General features: G+C 36.9%; 1 protein-coding gene across 15 annotated transcripts in view; it reads right to left on the bottom strand.

Moving 5' to 3' along the window:
- The window catches only part of LOC126272912 (ABC transporter F family member 4), a 202419-nt gene extending 177991 nt beyond the window's left edge, over nt 1-24428 (bottom strand). For 4 of the 15 annotated variants that reach the window (XM_049976180.1, XM_049976182.1, XM_049976178.1 and 1 more), the window contains exons 1-4: nt 23941-24371; nt 18529-18879; nt 13505-13629; nt 5930-6073 (exon numbers count right to left, since the gene is read on the bottom strand). In XM_049976180.1, coding sequence (XP_049832137.1) covers nt 5930-6073; nt 13505-13629; nt 18529-18879; nt 23941-24082 — 762 coding nt within the window. In that variant the 5' untranslated portion in view covers nt 24083-24371. Of the gene's footprint in view, nt 1-5929; nt 6074-13504; nt 13630-18528; nt 18880-23940 lie in introns of all 15 variants that reach the window. The other 11 variants (XM_049976185.1, XM_049976190.1, XM_049976186.1 and 8 more) reach the window with 8 other exon arrangements.
- Between the last annotated feature and the right edge of the window lie 215 nt (nt 24429-24643).

Raw genomic sequence — 24643 nt, 5'->3', positions numbered from 1 at the left:
CCCGGCCAATATCCCGTTGCCCGGAGTCCCTATGCCTCAGACAAGATAGGCACATACTCCTTGGCATGCATGGGGAGGAAACAGCTCTGGCATCTGTAGTGTGATCACTGTGTGGTCAGGGGGCAACCACCAAGAGCGTACATGACCCCACCACAACAGACTGGCTACCGTGCTGTATTTTAGGTGTTTAAAGGGTCCACAGTTGTCGTGGGCGCTAAGAAGGGGATTGCGCACAAGACGAGAAGGAGGCAACCCAGAAGACGTTGGGTGTAAATCCCGCCACACGACAATAGATAGCATGCAAGATGGTGGTGCGTGATGGACCAATAGAAAAACACCACGTAAGGCGTCCTTCCCCAAATGGCACGCACTAACAAGGGAAATTTGCAAAAATGGAGGTCAAACCCAAGAGGGGACCATCATATAAGGCCAAAACGTTTGAGACTCCTTTTAGTCACCTCGTACGACTGGCAGGAATACCGCGGGCCTATTCGTAACCCCGAACCCGCAGCGGGACACTAATAGTTGCAGCTTCCATCTTGTCAAAATAGGCTAAGACTAAGTACTGCAGCACTTTAAGGGGTTTTCAAAAATAGCTTTTTGACACACCCAATAAATTGGTCAACTTTACTGAATTTAAAATGAATCTCTTCTGCAATTTCCTGTAAGAAGTGAACTAAACAAGTCACGCGCATCATTTTACTGTATAATGCTTTTAATGAACTGGCAACTTTCAGCACATACAGGCGCAGCATTTGTTATGAAGAGTAGCACAGTGTCATGCTTAACACCCATGGGATTTATGGCACTTCCTGGTCCATTAACAATTTACTAATGGAGGAAGAATGTTTTTTTTTTTTTTTTTTTTTTTTTTTTTTTATAATAGATGTTCACAGTTTATTAGATACTTTTCATCTGAACCATCTTTTGCAAAGTTACCATAAATGACATGTGCAATATATCTTCAGATAGTGCGTTTTCATCAACTGTTACCTACATTTTTTATTTGAAACCCACTGTCTGATTTGTTACAGTGCTTTTCTTAATGAGGAATAATCAGAAAGATATTCACCTGTGTATTTCTAAGAATTCACCATATTTTGGATGGAACAGTTTAAAGAAACATCACCACAAAGGAATGCTGTACAAAATTCTTCACGGAATGGTGAATAAGACTGTCAGGATTCCCCTAGTTATTGCTATAGTGTTTTTCAGTTTTCAATCTGTTGTATTGTATATTTGGATTACTCTGTTACCGCATGCTGCTGAACATTAAATGACTTATCCACAGTTACTCTTATGTCACACAGTTTACAATACCATATTTTGCCAGCAGTCAAAAATACTCTCTCACCACACAGATTTTATTTTAATACTCTGCTTCACTTTCGGCATTTGTTCCTCAACTGTTCTGCACACATGTCCAACTTCAATGAGATTGAATAACACAATGAGATACTTGTCTGTATTCCAGGATCCAAAACAGCTTAAGCAACTGCCTGCACAGATAGTAACAATATGCTACACGAATTTGCTATTGCATATGGGTAAAGTCCATATGGCAAATTCAAACAAAATAAGGGAGGAAGGCAGATATTTGCCATTTTCCAGGAGAAAAAATGAGATGCATATACCTGAGAAATGTAACATGCAAGAATGAAATTGCCCTTCTTGAAAGAGTTAAAATATTACAAATGTTATCATTTACTTATGAACTTGTGCTCTATCAGAGAGAAATTGGCATTTAAGCATAAATGACTCAGCAAATTACAGTACTTACTTTAGTTTTTTTCATAACAAGTGTTTATATGTATTTTACTCTTTCGCAGTCAGTCATATTTGAGTGCCGTGTGGCAAAAACGTTAGGCATATTTATACTGTTATGCTGTGTTTTATTTAAACTAAAATTTCATACGGTACTTCACTTGATTTGAAATACGTAAAAATAGCACTTACCCTCAAAAGTATGCAGTCTATTTTGAGCCACTCACATTGTCGTAGTTTTTTATACATTAACTTTACTTGACTACGACAAACCGAACAAACAGTTTCAAAAAATTGTAAATTTTAATGTTTCTATATACCCATCACTGAATTAATTTAAGACGGCTTACTACCATCCATAGAATCTATAAACATTTTTCAGTAAAATAATAGAAGGAAAATGAAATCTGTGTTATTATTTAGAAAGATAATAATTATTTATTTGAAGAGAACATTACAGTATTCTGATGTATCCAGTATCACTCAATATTTATGTTTCGGAAAACATTCACCACATAACCCCTTGTTACACATTGTACAAACAGTTAATTTTTTCTTCCTTCACTGGAGTATACACGGTGCCTTGAGTCTTTCCTCTGGAAGTTTTCTCTAACATGGAGAACCACTAGGATCATTATTTAAATGTTTTTCTTGTGATGACTCCACTCCGAAGGCTTTATTTACCATTACAGTAAGCAGATATATGGAGAGAATTTTCCTTTATTAAGTACTTTAATATGTACAATTTCAGCACCATTCTTGACAGTGTGTTGAATGCTACCTTTTTCTTGTAATGAAGAGTACTCCTCTCATCCAAATAGGCATACATCATCATGTCAGATGTGTATCTTATCATCCATGTACTGGTTGAACTGGTATATTATTTCCGCCTTTTTAACTATTTCATTTTTATATTGGACTTCAATTTCACCTGCACCAATTTCACGTGACAGTAACCTCGCATTCCACTGACATTATAATAAATATTTTAAGTTAAGATTCCTGCAATTTTTTCTGTGTGCAAGTCTACCACCACCATACAGTAAAAGAGTATGATTACTATTTTGATGACTTCTTATTCTTATTATCTGCCAGCAAGGAGTTTATGTTACAGACATTTTCACAAATAAAAGATTACTTTGGGAATAGGTCAAAATTGATGTGAAGAGGGAGAACTTTGGTTATTTCAGGAAAGCAACAGAGAACAGTTATTATTATTATTATTATTATTATTATTAATAATTTATATTATTATCTGCCTTTCCATAATGCACTAAACCCCTGACTAGCTGTGACTACAAATGCGATGAGCTTCCCTGTTGTATTTTTACATCTTAAGCCCTTGTATTGCCTCCCAGTTTCCAATTGTGAGCAACATTTCTAAAAAAAAAAAAAAACATGCTGACTTGTGGTCTTTGTAATGGCAGAAAGGAAGGAAGAGAGAAAGTGAAGTAGATTAAGGTTGTTAGTTATTGTTCCACACCTTCAATAGGAATTAGAAATTATCCAAGTACACAGCACATGGGCAACCTGTCCAGAGCATTAACACAGAATATACTGCCCAGTTATTATACAGGTCCATCTTCCACATCAGTTCTTCCCTTACCTTCCACAAACCCAATGCCAACACAAACCAGTCACAGATCATCATTGTACTTACCACCCAGACCATAAACTCAATATTATATTTGCCAAGGATACAATTACCTCTTAGTATCCCATGATGAGTGATCTCACCAAATACTTATTTTCATCGCCAAGGTTTTCCACAACATACGCAACACGCATTATATTTTAGTTCATTCCTACACTACTTCTGCCACTAGTGTCCACCACTTGCTCACACAAGTTAGCAGTGTTAAATCACAATTCTTCACTACTGCTGAAAGTGCATACCTCTCTATACTTCCTTACTAGTACTTGCCACCACCCCCCTCCCCCCTCTGGTGCCAGATTACTTTCTTCTCACCCTCCAACAAACAGATTTTCCATGGCTGCATAGAAGTAGTGTACATAAGCACATGAATGAAAGCATAAATGCTAGTATACTGTAATTAGATAGATGAAAAACCTATCCACCAAGCAGCGGCAGGAGAACACACACAGAAAAGGTATTACTATTTGCATGCTTTTGGAGCCAGTGGCTCCTTCTAGCAGAAAGGAGGTTGAAGGAAAAGGACTGGTGAGGTTTAGGAAAAGGAGTAGAATTCAGAAAAGTCACCCAGAACCCCAGCTCAGGAAGACTTACCAGAAAGGACGAGAAGAAAGGGCTGATTGTTGGGGACTGCACTGAACGAGGTTTAAAAACCTGTGAGCTTAAAAGTGGAAGATAGAGTAATATGCAAGACAGATATTATTGCCAAAATAAAGTGCACGAGTTAATAAGTGCGAAAAGCTGAGTTCATTGGATGATATATGGGGGGAGGAAGACAATGAAAAATAGACAGCTCAGAAAATGAAAAATGTGGAAAACTAAAAGGGAGTTATGGCAGGAATAGTTACGGTGTAGAAATGCAGAGACAAGAAATTAACACAAATTGAGGCCAGATGGGGGCAAGAACCAAGGACTTTTAGTGCTAGTTACCACCTGTGGAGTTCTAGAAAACTGGTGTCTGGAGGAAGAATCCAGATGGCCTGTGTGGTGAAACAGGCACTGAGGTCATGACTCATGTAGAGCATGCTCTTTAACGGGATATTGTGTGTTGACAATATACAACAATTGATTACTTGGTGGTAGTCATGCTAACCATTTTCACTTCAGACTTCACTAAATGTAATTACCAGACCGGCCTAGTTCAAAAGCTGATTTCCTGGTCATCATGTCCAATTCTGGTACTGCTGATCCCTAAAAAGATAGGAATACACTACTTGTCTGTCAGTATTATCCTGGTCTTCAATGTATTAATCAGCTGCTTCCATAAGGCTATGAGTTCCTAAAATCAAGTCCTTAAATGAGGTCCATTCTGTCAGACATTTCACCTACTACATCTATAGTAGTTTTTCCATCAACCTGCCAAAATCTGCAATATCCTTGTCAGACCCTATGCTGCTCCTCTACCCATTTCCCAACCCAATGGCCCCTACCACTGCAACTGTCCCTATTCTAGCACTTGCCCTATGCAGCCTCCTACCACCACCTATACCAGCCCTGTAACTGGCAGAACATATAGTATATCAAAGGGAGAGCCACCTGTGAAATGACACCTATACCAGATATCATGTAAAGACTGTTCAGCCTTTTACACTAGCATGACTACCACCAAGTTATCAGCTAGGATGAATGGGTATAAGAGGTTGTATACTGTCCACACACAATATCCTGGTACAGACCATGCTCTAAAACATGAGTGTCATGACCTCAGTGCCTGTTTCACCATACACACCACCCGGTTTCTCCCCCAGACACCAGTTTCTCACAACTCTGCAGATGGTAACTGGCACTACAACATGTCCTTGGTTCTTGCCATCCACCTGACCTTAATCTACATTAATTTCTTTGGTATCAGCATTTCTTCATAGTAACTATTCCCTTCTGAACTCCCTTTTAGTTTCCTACAGCTTTCATTTTCTGACCTCTATTTTTTGTTGTCCTCCTCCCACCTATATCTCATATAATGCACCTAGCTTTTCAATCTTATGACCTCATGTACAATGTTTTGACAGTAATCTCTGCCTTGCATATTAATCCACCTTCCACCCTGGGAGCTCTCAGGTTTTCAAATCTCATCCAGTGCAGCAGTCCACAACAATCAGCCTTTCCTTATCCTGTCAAGTAAACCACTCCAGAACCTGGGTTCTGGGTGACTTTCCAAAACTCAATCTCTTTTCCTAAACCTCACCAGTCCATTCCTTCACTCCTCTTCCTTCCCCTTCAAAACTTCTGTCAGAAGAAGGAGCCATTTTCTCTGAAAGCTTGTGAATTTTAATGCGTATACATGTGAGTACTCCTGCAGCCACTTGGTGAGTAGATTTTTTTATCTGTCTAATGACACCACATTTTTAAAAATGGATTACTTTCATTGACAAGTGGTAGTATGATTTTCTCAACTTTAACTGTTGCTATGCACCATCTATCACTCATCTGGTAATGTGTGACTGCCTGACACCACATTTTGTTTTAAAAATGATTTTTTAACCAAAGTACCACTACAAAAATAATACCTACCTTCATTATGGTATACATAAAGAAAATGACAATTCCAATTGTATACATGGGCATAATTATTCCCATTGTACCACCAGTCTTGGGGGCTGGGACCACATGACCGGCACCACCCATGGGAGGTCGCATGCCAGGAATAGGGCCAGGCTGAAATACCAATGACAAATTAGAATCAACTTTTATCACTGTTTTGTTATTTTATACATAATCACATGCACAGATTCCCTTGGTTTATTTTCAGTTTTTACATATCCATTTCACATTCCTTCACTCTTTCATAAAACCATTTTATGTGTGGCTGCCTATAACTGGTTTTTGTTGGGTTTATTGGACTCTGTAGACTGCAAAAAGGATGAATGGCAAAGCTTGTGACAATGCAGGTGGATATTTTCCTTTTATTATATTTTTTACTCTCAAAAATAACCAAACATTTTTGCTAATTTTTATCTTATTTCCAATACATTTACTTATTGATTTGGGACACCTACTCAGAAATCTCAAGTCCTTGTTTGTACCAAATTTTACTGCAATTTGTTATTCAGATTATTATTTCAAGTGTTCCCATTCCATCTTCATAATTAATTTTTAGTAGGATACAGTTAACTAAAAGTTACACTGAAGTTAGCACTATAGTTTGAGACATGAAAAACTTTGTGAGCTACTACTCATATGAGTAAAGTGACCCCACACCATTTGCAACTTAAACATTCCCACCGTCCTACAAATTAATTTAAAGTACCTAAAGCTCATTATCTTCCAAAATAATTAAACTTAAATTTCTGGCCCACCAGTATTTGCCACTGCAGATTTAGTCAAATTCATTGGTAGGTTCTGGACTTCGACAGCATATTTTTGCTACCCAATTTTTTCTGTAAAATCTAACACTTAGCATTGGTTAATTAATGCACTGAGTCATAATTCGTGTAAATGAGGGGTTTCACAAAGCAGCAGAAGAATAGTATCTATGTATTTTTATAAATTTGTAAATAGTAACATTTTCAGTAATGCAAAATTCTATTAATTCTTTTACATCACCAAATACAGTAAATTACAATCTAGCCATATTTCAAAGCATTGCAAGTTTGTTCTTACACCTACCTATAAGCAGTAAAGTGCCATCCAAAATAGTCTACCTGCTGTTTGAAAGTGAATAGGTCTCATTCTTTGACTCAATTACACATGTTCTGCATACAAAGATATACAGTCTGTTTAGTGCAAAATTCACAAACTTCGAAGTTCAATTACGTATGAGTGATCTTAGACACCTAAATTAATTAACATTCAAATTGAACTGTGATGTGATCCACAAGCACTGTGGACTATTGTTATCACATTGAAATATTGTTAGACTCAGTTATTCGTGCAATGGACTCACTTAAATGAACCACTGAAGTGTAATTGTATTTAACAAATTTCCAAAGGATTGTGCTATATTTGAACTGTATTGTCATAACTGAGAGCTGTGGTATTTTTGTATAAATAGGAAAATTATTTTGTGCCACTATAGACTATGTTACTTCAAACTCTAATAGCATGTGATAGCCCATGGACTTGCACTATTAAGATTTACACAGAAAAAACTGGTCACTGTAATAAATAACTGAACTTCACATCGAATAAAAGAGTGTGTTAATGTTAACTAAATTGTTGGCATCACGTACATCAATGAATAAACACCATCTCACACTTAAGTGAACTTTCAGCTTCACTGTGGTCAAGAAGAAGTGCTGCTAATGAGGAGAAGCTGCAAATTATTGGTCAGTTCTTGTCACAGGCTCCAGACTAGAAAACACATCTTCCTATGAGACCTTTATATGGTGAACAGCGCTTCTTTCAAATTACAGTAATAAAAGTGTGGTCAATGAATAGTAATTATGTAGGAAGATGATTAACCCAGAAAAGCATGGAAAATTGTTTCTAATGTGAAACAAAATCCGAACACAATTTTTTTTAAGCTATTCAGTAAGATTCGGAATAGAAAAAAAAACAGTTTCTGAATTAAGATACCTGCAGGTCTCTAGTGTATCATATATGACAGGACTACTCTAAGCAGCCACTGTCATGAGTTTTTTCCTTAACAACGGTACATCTTTAATTTATTTCAATACATCTGAGCTGAAGATAATGACATTTCCCATACCGTTACAAGTATTTATGATAGTAATTGGACGACACTTTCGGCAGTTGGGGTGGGGGGAAGAAGGCATGGGAAGAAGTTCATTTGTCTTCAGACTGGTTTGATGTGACCTATCATGATTTCGTCCAATGTGGTAATCTCTGCATCACAAAGTAGCACTTACACCTAATGTCCTCAATTATTTGTTGGATATTTCCTCATTGCCTTTCCCTACAATTTTTACCATCTGTGGCTCCATTTAGTAGCATGGAAGTTATTCCCAGTTTTATCACTCTGTGCCTCCCCTTAAGTTAGTGTTTTACATATATTTCTTTCTAAACATGTGGAGAACCACCTTGTTTTCTAGTTTACTAGCGAACCCGCAAATTTTTTTGTAGTTTCTAAATATGTACAGGAATTTAAGATACATTCTATACTCCTTCCTCCCCTCTTTGCCATCCCTTCCTTGCCCCCCTCTTTGTCCTTCTCCTCCGCCTTCCCCTCTCCCTATGCATCACCTCCTCCCCATTCTCTATGTCTATTTCTCCCACGCCCTCTCCCACATCCTCTTTCCCATCTCTCTAATCTTGAGTCTTGTTTATTCTAAATAAAACTGGATTGTGAATTGAAGCTGCTAAAATTAATGGGTCACTCAGTTGGGATCATTAGTATATCAGGTATGAGACTGAGCTCTCCAGCTGCAGGGACTGTGAGAATAGTAGCTTCAATGATAGTATTCCACATAGTTTTAATCAGTGAATAATTTGGATTACAAATTTTTGCACAATTGAGAGTACATGGTAGTATTATAATCATAATCCAATAAACCATGAACACAACTTCCTTGTTTTCTGTAAAACAGATGCGAAGGAAGAAACCAAAACAACACATTTGGTTTGAAATTATATATAACGACAAAGAATATTTATGCGAAAAAATATGTCTAATGATTTACACGCCCTGCTATCTTAATTCGCTAAACTCCAGATAATTTTGTTAGAAATTTCTTTCTTGAATGAAGGTCTATATTTGATATGTGGGGTCTTATTTTGGTGGGTACAGTCTTTCTGCTGTGGTAGTCTACTTCTTTTATGCTCCTTGCTTTGCTTATCCTGCACTACTGTGCTTCTCAGATAGCAACTGTCGTTCACTTTGTCTTTTACATGGTTCCCAATTTTTATTTGAAAATTTTCCTATTTTTCTACTCCTCATTACTTTTATCTTTCTTTGGTTCAGTTTCATTTCATATTCTGTATTCAGCATACTGTTTACTCCGTTCAATAGGTTCTTTAATACTTCTTTACTTTCAGCGAATGAGCATCCTAACATATGGTGCAACAAGAAAATCTGACAATGGACCTGCAGTACTGTGTGGCTAATGTAGCATGGAAGTTATTGTTCACAAAGTAAAAATTGTGCTAATATGATGATAAGCAAATGTGTTTTAAGTCATGAAGTATTTGGGAATATTAACTTCATGTATGGTTTCATATGAATAAATGAGCGACAGATTTTTCAAAAGTCAAGTGCAGTTATTTTAACAGAAAATGCACATCAGTGAAGAAAGGGGGGGGGGGGGGGGGGGGGGAAATAGCATACTGCTTCCCTATAGCATCATATGAACTGATATGCAAGATGGTTAAGCCTGCTTCAGTGCAATTGCATGCCACCTTATTTAACAAGGCAACTAACAATCGGTTTTAGAATAACATCATATATCAACCATTGCTATTTCCTGAATAAATACTTAAGAGTTCTTGCCATGTCAGATTTGTATTTAGTCTTAACCTTTCCACAGCTTCTTCTGTCATCAGCAGTAGGAAATCACTGAAAGCTTGATGCTGAATACAAATCTGATGTGGCAAGAACGTGTGAAACATTTATTCGAGAAAGTTACCACTTTCTGGTTGCTTTTGGAAAGAATACAAACTCATTACACACCACCGAATGGCACAGGCTCATAATTTGAGCAATCTTCCAATTCATGATATGACTACTTTGAGAAGAACAGACCATGAGAGTCTGCAAAATGTAACAGCTCGTGAGGACTGACAACCTCTAAAGCAGATTAAGGGGGCAATTAAGATAACAGTATAATGTCAACACAAAATCTGTATTTCTAGCGTCAACAGACTGCTTTAACTGACAACATTTTCAAGAAAGAGTGCCTCTTTATGTTTTATGTATGTTACACTGGAGAAATAGCTGAAAATAAAATTAAAAATCTGCAAAGAATGAGTAACTAAAACACTTGCTGTAGCAAATACATTATGAATTTGAGAATTTCTATTCCATTAAACCGGTTTGTGAGCAAAGTTATTGCTAACCAAGGAAAGAGCACAAAAAATGGGTACTGTGACAGATATTTGATAATTAAAGAAAAACTGATAGAGGAAAAAAATTATTTCTACAAAATGAAACTTACTACTTCTCAACACAATCACCACCAATAATTACACACTTCCTCCAGTGATGGATTAGTTTTTTTTATACTGGATGCAAGACATCTGTCTTGCTTGAGCCACTTTCCCATAAATTCTTTGATCTGCCTGTTATCTTTCAGACTCTTGGTCAAAATGGTGAAACCAAGCACCATCACACATTTAAAATCTTTTTAAGAAGAGGTTCACCTACCCTTTCATAGTGTTCTCTCAAGTCTGTTCACACTTTATGGCTTCTTCTTCTCTCTCTCTCTCTCTCTCTCTCTCTCTCTCTCTCTCTCTCTCTCTCTCTCTTTTTTTTTTTTTTTTTTTTTTTTTTTTGCATTAACTCTTTTGTAATCTTGTACTTGTTTTGCTGTACTTAAACTTGTTACTGAGAACAGTATGAATGGTGCCAACACTTACTGCAACTGCTTTTGCTACATGTTCAACTATGAGAAGTTGGTCTTTGTGAATAATGTCACGAATACTGGTTTTAAGTGGGCAGCCATAATGCTGCTGCTCAGTCATTGACGTTTGATAGTTTTTGAACTGTTCTATGCACTTCTAAACAGTTCCACAGTTTATACAACTTTCACCATACTATAAAATCATTTTGCAAACGAATTTGGATGGTTTTCAACCTTCAGAAAGTAACAAACAAAACACTGCACATTTTTCGACTAATGTGGAAGCTTCAAGTGGACACACCACTGTTAAATGCAGGGATGTAAACAAAACAATTTTTATCTGTCAGCTGTTCTCAGCTCAACCCAGTGATGCCAACCCAAAGGAACTGAAGTACATAACAATTCCTACAAATTGTTTCATTTCTACAACAATTTGTCTTTTTTAATTACTGAATGTCCCTCATACTTTTACATCTGATAACAATTCTGAAACTGAGAAACACATCAGGAGCTTGAAAGAAATACAGGTAGTCACACACTCCACTAATCTGCCGAGGTTCTCCAAGCTTCAAGTTAGGAATGATGGGTACTATCAGTTACTTGGTGTTTCAAAAATGACCGGTATATTTGAAACAGCAATAAAAACTAAACGAGCAGCGATAGAAATACACTGTTTGTTGCACTATGCTTGGGACAACAGTACATTTTCAGGCGGACAAACTTTCGAAATCACAGTAGCTACAATTTTCAACAACAGATGGCGCTGCAAGTGAGGTGAAAGATATAGAAGACGACGCAGTCTGTGGGTATGCCAGTCTGTATGTTGTCTTTCTGCTGTAAGCGTGTGCTGTTCACAACGTGCAAGTGTGCTGTGGACAACATGGTTTATTCCTTAGAACAGAGGATTTTTCTGGTGTTGGAATTCCACCGCCTAGAACACAGTGTTGTTACAACAAGACGAAGTTTTCAACGGAGGTTTAATGTAACCAAAGGACCGAAAAGCGATACAATAAAGGATCTGTTTGAAAAATTTCAACGGACTGGGAACGTGACGGATGAACGTGCTGGATAGGTAGGGCGACCGTGTACGGCAACCACAGAGGGCAACGCACAGCTAGTGCAGCAGGTGATCCAACAGCGGCCTCGGGTTTCCGTTCGCCGTGTTGCAGCTGCGGTCCAAATGACGCCAACGTCCATGTATCGTCTCATGCGCCAGAGTTTACACCTCTATCCATACAAAATTCAAACGCGGCAACCCCTCCGTGCCGCTACCATTGCTGCACGAGAGACATTCACTAACGATATAGTGCACAGGATTGATGACGGCGATATGCATGTGGGCAGCATTTGGTTTACTGACGAAGCTTATTTTTACCTGGACGGCTTTGTCAATAAACAGAACTGGCGCATATGGGGAACCGAAACGCCCCATGTTGCAGTCCCATCGTCCCTGCATCCTCACAAAGTACTGGTCTGGGCCGCCATTTCTTCCAAAGGAATCATTGGCCCATTTTTCAGATCCGAAACGATTACTGCATCACGCTATCTGGACATTCTTCATGAATTTGTGGCGGTACAAACTGCCTTAGACGACACTGCGAACACCTCGTGGTTTATGCAAGATGGTGCCCGGCCACATCGCACGGCCGACGTCTTTAATTTCCTGAATGAATATTTCGATGATCGTGTGATTGCTTTGGGCTATCCGAAACATACAGGAGGCGGCGTGGATTGGCCTCCTTACTCGCCAGACATGAACCCCTGTGACTTCTTTCTGTGGGGACACTTTAAAGACCAGGTGTACCGCCAGAATCCAGAAACAATTGAACAGCTGAAGCAGTACATCTCATCTGCATGTGAAGCCATTCCACCAGACACGTTGTCAAAGGTTTCGGGTGATTTCATTCAGAGACTACGCCATATTATTGCTACGCATGGTGTATATGTGGAAAATATCGTACTATAGAGTTTCCCAGACCGCAGCGCCATCTGTTGTTGACAATTTTAACTACTGTAATTTCGAAAGTTTGTCTGCCTGAAAATGTACTGTTGTCCCAAGCATATTGCAACAAACTGTGTATTTCTATCGCTGCTCGTTTAGTTTGTATTGCCGTTTCAAATAAATCGGTCATTTTTGAAACACCCTGTATATGGTTTAAACAACAAACCGCCATGATCATAGGACAGAAAATGAGTGTTAGCTTCAGACAGTTTTAAAAATGCTGTCTGGCTCCCTGCCAATACAGTTACTAGCAAGAAGCAGTTCATAAATCCTAAAATAGAACACACATTTAAATGTGAGGAAATTTTTGTAGTGTGTTTAGACAGTGAATAAATACATTGTAAGGTAAGGTAAACACCCAAGAAAGATAAAAATTAAAATATGTCATTATTCAGAACCTACTAATCCACAAAATGCCCAAATACGAGGTAAGCTTACTCTGTTACCAATACATGCCAACCTTCCCCCTCTCAGCCATACAGTTTTTCAAGCTCAATAAGCTTAGTGTCTTCTGTTTATTGATCCCTCTGTCTCCTCCAAATGATAAGTAGCATTAATTTCACTTTCTTAAGCACACTAAAGTGCCTTAATTACAAATCACAAACTATAAGAACTGATGTTTTGACTTACACGCCCCTCCTTTTCAACAATCCTAGGAACAATGTGGGACTGTGGAATAGCTCGTCCACGTTCCCTAAGAGCTGGATGCAACATATCAGGCCGCAGATGGGGTGGTCGCTCTTGACGTATGGGCCCTGTCACAAAAAATACAATACACACAGCACAAGATCAGTTGCAGTGAAACAAAGTAATTCTAATCAATCTGAGTGATTCAGACTAATAAAATTTGACAATATCTGGCTATGAAAGAATCATATAGTATAGTCAACTTTCATATTCAAATACAGTGTCAGCATTATATTAATGACTGGGCAATCTAAGCATTGTGCACTTTCATAATCTAAATGTGAAAATACCTTTGCAAAGAAAGTAATTCATAGCAGTAATATAAATTATAGTTAATAATTTCAGACCAAGACAAATGTTTGCAATCTGAAATTATTTGACTGAAGCCTAAAATGACATAAGTTTGTTCTATTTCAAACGCTTCTTTTTGAGTTGCATTTCTCCTCTGGTTACATGCGCAGCAGAACTTCGATTCTCCATTTTCTTCCTCTCCGCCCACTGCATTTCTTTATTTTTTCAGCTCTCCTATTCTGCTTCGCTTCTTCAACCTTTATCATCTTCGCCACATAGAATACCTAAGTTTTATTTGCATTAGTTATCAATAAAGATTCACCTATTAATACACTGTTGTGTAACTTCTGCAGAAAATTAACGCAATATATTATATTATACATTAATGTTTGACTTAAGAAACTAGTGGTTTTCTATGAATAAGGTGAAGTCTGAATTTCTTCAAAGTTTTGTGTGATGGCAAGATTGTTTCAACATCTTGTTAGATATTTTACGATCTCCTGGCAAGTAGCAAATTATACTAATGCAATCAATATCATGCCACAAAGCACTCTTCCAGCTCTGGGTAGCTAGTTTTGATGGACTACATTGTTAAATTCAAATGTGGTTGTTTTTACCTAGATTTTGCTTACGAGACATTAAAAAACACCAAAAGATGGAGTTAAGGAGGAATGCGGAAAGGGGGGGGGGGGGGGCATCAAACTGGCCGATGTTGGAGCAGGAGAGGGACCGTAGGACATTTTAATTTCCACTGTCTATAGTTTCACAAATAAATTCATAAAACAACCTTGTCAGCATGGCCAGAAAGGATTCAGGATTCATTCTCATTGCACTGGATGTTCTAAAACATAGCAACAATTTTTTTTTAACATGTTAAATTTCATCTTTTTTTTCTCAACTTACTATTGCCTGCACTTGCTGCTACAGGTACACTTTTCTTCGTAAGTACGGAGATTCTTCAATGAATTTTGCACAGCATACAAACCATACTTGCAGGTGCATGAAACTCAAATTTTCCAAATCTATTAAAAATTGTGGTAAAAATTGAGAATTAGCTGTAAAATTGGAGGTTTTTCTAAACATTTTTCTAAAAATTTTTCATAACTTACATAAGTTCTAGAGTTTCATACCCATGTAGTAAGTATGCTGAGCAAAATTCACCAAACAATCTCTTATTTATGAAAAAATGTACCTACAGTAACATATGCAGGAAAAAAGATGAAACCTCACAGGTAAAAAAAAATAAATAAATAAATAAATAAATAAAATAAAAAATAAAAAAAATATGTTATGTTTTTGAACTTCCACTGCTATGAGTGCGAATCTTGCATCCTTCACGGCCATTCTGACAAAGTTTTATGAATTTATTTCTAAAAGTATAGACAGCGGAAACGAAAATGTCCTATGGTGCCTCTCCTACTCCAAGTTGGCCTGTTTGGGGTCCTTCCCCTCTCAAGTGAGCCTAGTACTTGAAAGGAACACAACCATTTAAGCAGTACAGTGAATTTTCTTCCAAGCTGAAGTAGCACAAACATTAATGGTCAGTAAAATTTAAGTCAGTCAATTATATCATCAAGTATTAGACACATGAAATACATGGCACACTGTCAACACTACTGTGGCAGTATCATGAATACAATATCACCCATATCTGACTGCATAAACAGTATTCACTAATCAACATTTTAAACAGGGTTCTTTTTAATATATTAAAGATTTCCACACACAATTCACCTATGACCCCATTATGTACAGATTGTTAGGAGGTAACAATGAAAACTCAGTGCATAATGCTACATTCACTGTTGTGTTAAGTAGACATAACACCATAACAAAAGCACATGTTTATACCACAATAACAGCTCAAGGAGCCTGTCAACTTCATAAGGTATTTCAGAGGAAACAATAACGAAACTGAGCCATGTATTGGCTATCCTTAACCCATCTTAAAAAGGGAAATAGATAGGTTAAAGTTAGATATAGTGGCAATTAGTGAAGTTCGGTGGCAAGAGAAACAAGACTTTTGGTCAGGTGAATACAGGGTTATAAATACAAAATCAAATAGGGGTAAGGCAGGTGTAGGTTTAATAATGAATAAAAAAATAGGAGTGGGGGTAAGTTACTACAAACCGCATAGTGAACGCGTTATTGTGGCCAAGACAGACATGTAGCACTCACCTACTACAGTAGCACAAGTTTATATGCCAACTAGCTCTGCAGATGACAAAGAAATTGATGAAATGTATGATGATATAAAAAAAAAATCTTCAGATAGTGAAGGGAGATGAAAATTTAATAGTCATGCGTGACTAGAACTCAACAGTAGGAAAAGAGAGAAGGAAACGTAGTAGGTGAATATGGATTGGGGGTAAGAAATGAAAGAGGAAGCCGCCTGTTAGAACTCTGCACAGAGCATAACTTAATCATAACTAACACTTGGTTCAAGAATCATAAAAGAAGGTTGTATACATGGAAGAAGCCTGGAGATACTAGAAGGTATCAGACAGATTATATAATGGTAAGACAGAGGTTTAGGAACCACATTCTAAAATGTAAGACATTTCCAGGGGCAGATGTGGACTCTGACCACAATCTATTGGTTATGAACTGCAGATTGAAGCCGAAGAAACTGCAAAAAGATGGCAATTTATGGAGATGGGACCTAGATAAACTGACTAAACCAGAGATTGTACAGAGCTTAAGGGAACAATTGACGGGAATGAGGGAAAGAAATACAGTAGAAGAAGAATGGGTTGATTTGAGGGATAAAGTAGTGAAGGCAACTGAGGATCAAGAAGGTAAAAAGATGAGGGCTAGCAGTAATCTTTAGGTAAAAGAAGAAATTAAAATTTAATTGATGACAGGAGAAAATATAAAAATGCAGTAAATGAAGCAGGCAAAATAGAAAACAAACATCTCAAAAATGAGTGACAGGAAGTGCAAAATGGCTAAGCAGGAATGGCTAGAGGACAAATGTAAGGATGTAGAGGCTTATCTCACGAGGGGTAAGATAGATACAGCTTACAGGAAAATTAAAGAGACCTTTGGAGAAAAGAGAACCACTTGTATGAATTTCAAGTGCTCAGATGGAGACCCAGTTCAAAGCAAAGAAGGAAAAGCAGACAGGTGGAAGGAGTATACAGAGGGTCTATACAAGGGCAATGTCCTCGAGGACAATATTATGGAAATGGAAGAGGATGTAGATAAAAATGAAATGGGAGATATGACAACATGAAAAGGCAAAATACCCTCAGACTTCAAGAAGAATATAATAATTCCAATACCAAAGAAAGCAGGTGTTGAGACAGATGTGAAAATAACTGAACTATAAGTTTAATAAGTCACAGTTGCAAAATATTAATGCAAATTCTTTACAGACGAATTGAAAAACTGGTAGAAGCCGACCTCGGCGAAGATCAGTTTGGATTCCATAGAAATGTTGGAACATGGGACGCAATACTGACCCTACGACTTATCTTAGAAAATAGATTAAGGAAAGGCAAACCTACATTTCTAGCCTTTGCAGACTTAGAGAAAGCTTTTGACAATGTTGACTGGAGTAATCTCTTTCAAATTTTGAAGGTGGCAGGGGTAAAATACAGGGAGGGAAAGGCTATTTACAATTTGTGCAGAAACCAAATGGCAGTTATAAGGGTCAAGGGGCATGAAAGGGAAGCAGTGGTTGGGAAGGGAGTGAGACAGGGTTGTAACCTATCCCCGGTGTTATTCATTCTGTATATTGAGCAAGCAGTAAAGGAAACAAAAGAAAAATGTGAAGTAGGAATTAAAATGCATGGAGAAGAAATAAAAACTTTGAGGTTCGCCGATGACACTGTAATTCTGTCAGAGACAGCAAAGGACTTGGAAGAGCAGTTGAACAGAATGGACAGTGTCTTGAAAGGGGGGGGGGGGGGGGGGGGTACAAGATGAACATCAACAAAAGCAAAATGGGGATAATGGAATGTAGTCGAATTAAGTCAAGTGATGCTGAGGGAATTAGATCAGGAAAAAAAACGCTTAAAGTTTTGCTATTTGGGAAGCAAAATAACTGATGATGGTCGAAGTAGAGAGGATATAAAATGTAGACTGGCAATGGCAAGGAAAGCGTTTCTGAAAAAGAGAAATTTGTTAACATTGAGTATTGATTTAAGTGTCAGGAAGTCTTTTTCTGAAAGTATTTGTATGGAGTGTAGCCATGTACGGAAGTGAAACATGGACAATAAATTGTTTGGACAAGAAGAGAATAGAAGCTTTCGAAATGTGGTGCTACAGAAGAATGCTGAAGATTAGATAGGTAGATCACTTAACTAATGCGAAAATATTGAATAGGATTGGGGAGAAGAGGAGTTTGTGGCACAACTTGACTAGAAGAATTGGAGGGTGGCGTGGAGAGTAAAAATCTTAGAGGGAGACCAAGAGATGAATACACTACGCAGATTCAGAAGGATGCAGGTTGGAGTAGGTACTGGGAGATGAAGCTTGCACAGGATAGAGTAGCATGTAGAGCTGCATCAAACCAGTCTCAGGACTGAAGACGATGACCACCACCACCACCACCACCACCACCCCAGTCCCTCGTGTATCTTGCGTGTGTTAATTACTAATATACTAAACACCATATTTTACTTGTTAGTTTGTTGAGATCAGACACACGACACAAAGAAATTACTGCTTACGTGGTGCACTGAGTATCCTCATTCTTCTAGGTGCCCCTATTAAAGAAGGCGGAACACCGAAATTTGTTTTCAGGCAAACTGATATATTGAATGATCTTATGCCATCCAACATCTGTTTGTAACTGTGACCAAGTCTAACCCTTTCATTTAAAAAGGCTGTTATGTCGACACCACATTTTTCTAAGACATCAGACCTACAAGTATTGACCATTTCTTTTGACCATTTTCCTTGCAAGAAAGCTGCATTAATCTTTGGATCTAATTCACTGTGGTGGTGTAAAATATTGCCGCACATCTCCATCATTATTTTTATGGCATTAATATCAGTTTCAAAAATCACATCGCAGCAAGCTGAAAATTTCAAAAAATAACAATAATGACTAAGTAACTTACAAGACAAATGTTTTACAATGTACATAAGCCTAAATATTTCTTTTTGTCAAACTGCATATCAGGGTTTGTCTTGCCAAAAATTCTGTAAGAAGGAAAACTTAATTTACATAAAATATGAAGTTGTTAAACCTACCATATTCATCATACAACTAAAACAAAAATATCGATAATGTAATAACTCAGTACCAACTGTGTTATTTTTTTCTACTTTTTCTAATTTTGATTATTCAAGTCATGACATTTTAGTGTGTCATGGAATGTTTGTAAAAGAAAATATATGAAGTAGAAGTGATGGCATTTATCATTAGTAACTGTTCAAAACAACACATGCCTAGATACAGTTTCACTAAATACCAGCTTGATCAACTCCATGTTGGGTCCTTAACTAGAAGATCTCCATTGATATTTGTTAAGAGCTTTGGTTAATTAAGTTGTGGTGGTCAATACTACTAGCAGAAAAAAGTAGACCCATAACACAAAGTTGCAGTTAGGATCACACTGAGCCAATTATTTTCCACAACATGGATTATTATGTAATATATAAACCATGTCAACATACCACTTTACTTTGAAGTCTCAAATTAGCCTGAATCACCAAGTCTGGCATTCCCAGACTATTAATTGACAGTCACTTGCATCCATAAATCACCCAGCAATTGCTAACATTGTGATTTTGTTATTACAGTATTCAAGCTTTCAACTGACAGCTGTCAAGGTTTAGAAAACCATCATCACAAGCTGAATTACTGGCTCAATTGTCCCAAGGCACAGATCACTAATGGAGAAGGTAGATTAAAGTTTTTTTATGTTGAGGTCTGCAATTTCCAAGTGTATCAGGTGGTTTAGCAAGTCTGCAACATGCACCATTGTGGTTCCAGAAAGTTTTATGCTGTTAACTCTCCAGAATAATTGTACCTATGTTTACAATCAGCCTGGCTCAAAGTTTCTAGTTCTCCAATTACCCAACCATATTTTTCTAGTTGTGAATTGTGCTACTTTATGCTACAGTATACTTTGCTTGCCAACAGTTCTGGTTACAATGTCAATATGCTCCCTGATGTTGGGGGAACTATCAGTTAAGAAAAATATACTGAATTTCTCAAATTTGTGTCCATGATAGGCATATGTTTATTACATACCACAATTGCAATGTTGTCTAGTCAGCAGTTGCAACACAAAAAAATACTGTCCATCAAGTTCCTTCCTCTTCCCTTTTTAACATGTTCATATCACTCATAATACCCACCAAGTCAAGATTCTGCTGCTATGAAGACATTGCAATATTATTAGTACAGTAAACTTTTCTTTTTCCCCCATATACAGGTTTCCATGAATTTTTGGTCTTATCTCGTTAGTGGTGGCGATTAAGTTGGATTGTGATTGGACATAGGTTTACCACTACTCAGGTTAGGTTATCTTTAATATTAGTTGTAGGAGTGATTTTTGTTTTGTTGTTCAGTGGACTTTGTTTTAGATAGGGTAGTGAAGAGTTGGACACTTTGAATGCATTTGTTTTTGTAAGAATGGGCTATGTTTTAGCTACTGTAACAGTCAAGCGAAATTTGCGGTACCAGTTGTATTTGAGCTACTGGTATAGTGGTCAAACGAACTTTGTGATACTGATGGTTATTCAGTAATGCTCAATATTCAGAGTTTCAAGGGCTTTTTTGTGTCATTATTCTTATTGTTGTATATTCAGTTTGTCCCTACCCAAAACCCCCATACTTCACACATTTACCCTCATTACTTACATTTTATTGTTGGAGTTAAATATTTCATGTGCTATTTACATTGTTCATGGGTGTAATGAGTGATGTCACAGTCTTCATATGGTATACACTTACAAAAGGTGTTTCCACCATATTTACATCAACTGTTGAAACAGATGGTTGGAATCTCAACTTTTTGTGGTGCCCATATTTCAAACTTTTCTGTAAGGTCATTGAACTAAAACAACTAGAAAAAGAAGCACAGACATCACAGAAGTTCAAGAGTGTACAGGGGAACAGACATCTCCAACAAAAAAGGTCAACACATACAAAAGTTAAACATAACAACAAAGTAATCATTTATAAAGCTGTGTATGGGAAAGAACCCTTAATATCGGACATGAAAACATATTGAATGACAAATACAGGATAATGAGGAAAATTCTAGTCCAGGGCAAAAAAAGTGTGATGGATACAAATCAATATCTATAACAAATCTGACAAGCCACTCCAGATGATGGCAAATACTTCAAACCCACAATGTTTCTTCTGTAACATCCAGGCCATTATGAAGAGGATACGAAAATTCTGCTACTTCACAACAGCACAGTTTTCAGATCCACTTGGTGATGGTCTCGATATGAATATACAGTTGTGGAATAACTGCAATCTGAACATGGGGAAACTAATAAGAAAAAGTGTTTAATGTAGCATCTGACATTAGGAAACACACTGAAATACAACACAAACCAAAGTTCCAAGGTGATAAGGATCTGAATTAAAAATAATAATAAGAAGAAGAAGAAGAAAAAAGAAGCATTTGCTGATAATACAATCTCCTCTGATAACAAATGAAGTAATTCAGTCAGTAGACAAACATGAAATAGTAACAAAAAGAAAATGACACTTCCAAATTTCATACTGGATACAGTGTGTGGAAGAAACCAAACAAATTCAGAAACCAACCTTCTGTTGTCATAGTAGAAAAACTCTCAAGTTGACAAAGTCAAATATTTAGGCGAGATTATTGAACCAGCAGCAGTAAAGGCTAAGAAAGAAAAAATTTCAAAATTGCAAGGAGTATACATAATCCCTACGAGAAAATAAAATGTGCCTCAGATAACAAAAATAAGATTCTCATAAATCCACTGAATAGTTTCAGAAAAGGCAAATCTATACAAACAGCTCTTCAATTTCCTAAAACATTTTTATAAAGTTATTGAGAAGAAGGAACTGATCTGTGGATTGTTTTTGGAGCTTTCCAAAAGGTTTGCTCTTATAAATGATAATTTACTACTGTAAAAACTATAATTATAGCTCCCATGGCATTTCGCAAGAGCAGGTCAACTCATATTTAACTAATAGGAAAGAAAGAGTGCAAATTTCTCAAGATGGAAATGTGCACCATTCTGAATATAAAAAAGTTAATTATGGGCTGCTCAGTATTCAGACTATTGTTAGTCTTGGTTTTTATTAATGACCTACCACAACATTTTTCAACCAAAAATCGATAAAACAGCAGAAGTGGCAGAAAAATGGTTTAAAGATAACTGTCTAGGTTGTCAATGACAAGAAAAACTGATTGGATGAACTTCAACCATATAAGGAACAAAAAGAGGACCAAGGTAAAAGTCTCATTATCGAATAGCCAAATTCAGCAAAAGAATCGCATAAAATTTTTAGGATTATGGGTGGATGAGCATCTAAGATGGGAAAAATATGTAGAAATGATTAACAAAAATTAAGCAAGTACTGTTGCATATTAAGAATGCTTAAAGATTGCGGCAATACCGAAACAGTGTTAAGAGCTTATTACGCATACATACATACATACATTGTCTACCAAGATATTGTATAGTATTCTGGGGAAATATCTCTTTTGCAAACCAGTCTTAAGCTCCAAAAGAAAGGTGTACGATTAATAAATGATGTTGCTTTCACAGCATCATATAGATGCATCTTTAAGAAACTAAAACTCATGACTTTAACATCTACATTTATATTTTAAACCATCTGCTTCATTAAAAATGATCAAGTTTCAGCTTTTAATAGTCAGATCCACAATTATCAAATACGGAACAGGGATGACTATCACAAAGACAAACGAAATCAGCAAATAAATTTGTCAAGATAGAACAACATATTGAGCTGTAATTAATAATCAGGAATTTGCTGAGAGGTCTCCCCAAGAAGCTACAGGACAGAAGATGAAACACAAAGAAACCATGCAAGTAGAGAATATTACACACTGGGTCTGCTCTATTCTCTCCGGACGCTAGTAGGAAACAAAGTGATCATACTAGCAGAAGAGATTTATCTTTCATGTCTCTTTCCATGCTGAGCATTTCTATTTGCTTTCCCTATAAAAGTTTAACAAGACCATGCCTACCTTAAGTAAGTATCAAGAATGGAACTAAATATTTTGCCCACCCCCCTTTTTTTGTGATTATTACTGTGGCTGCAATCCTAAATATAACTGCATCTCATGTCTTCACAAAACACAAGGTTATGCCAAATGTAAAGTAAGTGTTGCGGAAACAAGTAGCATTATTAATGAAACAAATTGTCTAGTCAACTGACCAATAAGCTTTCCCAACAGCTTTCATACATCAGCGAAATCCTTTAGAAAATATTCCACAGAAAATATACAAAGTACTCCAGTCTTCCAATTCTCTCAGCATTTTTAAAACGACTGTACATGAAAAGAAATGATTCTTCACCGCAGATGAAGTACTGTAATATATAACCGCTCAGCCAAAAAGTGTGATGGCATCCTTAACTGTTCATGATATTCTACAAGTGGATACTTTGCAGGGGGAAATCTTTAAGGTAGGGGCTGTGTATTACTGCAACCTACCATTTATACATCATTCTGAAAAAAAAACAGTTGCGGGCCATTATATGACAGATGCAACGCAAATTTAACACATACATCTCTCAGAGAGTGTTCAGTCTCCACTATACATAACATGCCGTCAACCAACTACATATTTCACTGAAGATTTTTTACAGTTCTTTTAACAACTATTGTACAAAGTAAATATGGAAGAATTTTAATATCTGCGTATGGTTAATTAAATAAACAGTCAGTTTAGTGCAACAATTGCCTTCTAAAAAATACACTGATCGAATACCTTTCTTGTAGTGCAACAAAACCAACCAGAACCTTATGCAGTTATATACTTTTAGGCCAATTGCCACGCCATTATTTCGTTACAAACGTGTAGTACAATCGTCATTAATGGGGGCTTCTGCACATTACAACGAAAATAAAAATAAGCCCCAATGAAAAGTTTTTTTATACGCTTACCTTGAGATTGATCAAGCGGTGCTCGATTGCTGATGGAAGATTGCAACATTGGATAAAATAATTTTGGCCATAAGACTGCAAAACAGCCCACCACTATAGCCAATATAAAGACAGTTTTCGCGGTTCCGAACTCAACCGGCATTTTCGAATGTTTGTTTCGTTCAGATGTATCAAAAACACTTTCATATGTCGTCTGCTACAACCCTCCTCTGCAACATATCGTTCTGCTTCGAATATTTCAACCAAATCCAAAGATTACGTAGGTCACACTCGATCTCTGACACTCATATTTTAACTCGTTGCTATATTCTGAAAAGCATTCACTGTAGCATAGAAACGTCCTGCCGGAAACAATTGTGGTCCCAGCCACCAAGAGGAAATAAACTCTTCTAAAACTGTCATTCGTAAACCTAAAAATAGTCTCACCAGGCAGATGGATATAAAAAGAAACTGCGCAGTAAGGACCAGAGATATACGCACAATTTTTTCTAGTATAGCAATGCTGTTAACCACCTCTACAGAATAAATTTTAAGTACATTAAAGTAAAAAAATCTCAAAACTAAAATAACATAATTCTATTCTCTTACAGAGGAAATATAACAGGAGAAATATATCTATTTAGCAACACTGAAAGTTGCTTTTATGTTTGTCGGAGTAGCAACGCGTCTGTTGCCGTCCGAACAAATTATTGCGTGCGTACTA

The sequence above is a fragment of the Schistocerca gregaria genome, chromosome 5 (assembly GCF_023897955.1).
Source record: "Schistocerca gregaria isolate iqSchGreg1 chromosome 5, iqSchGreg1.2, whole genome shotgun sequence".
NCBI lineage: Eukaryota > Metazoa > Arthropoda > Insecta > Orthoptera > Acrididae > Schistocerca > Schistocerca gregaria.
Note: the sequence above shows the minus strand (reverse complement) of the source record. Positions and strands in the feature narration are given on the sequence as shown.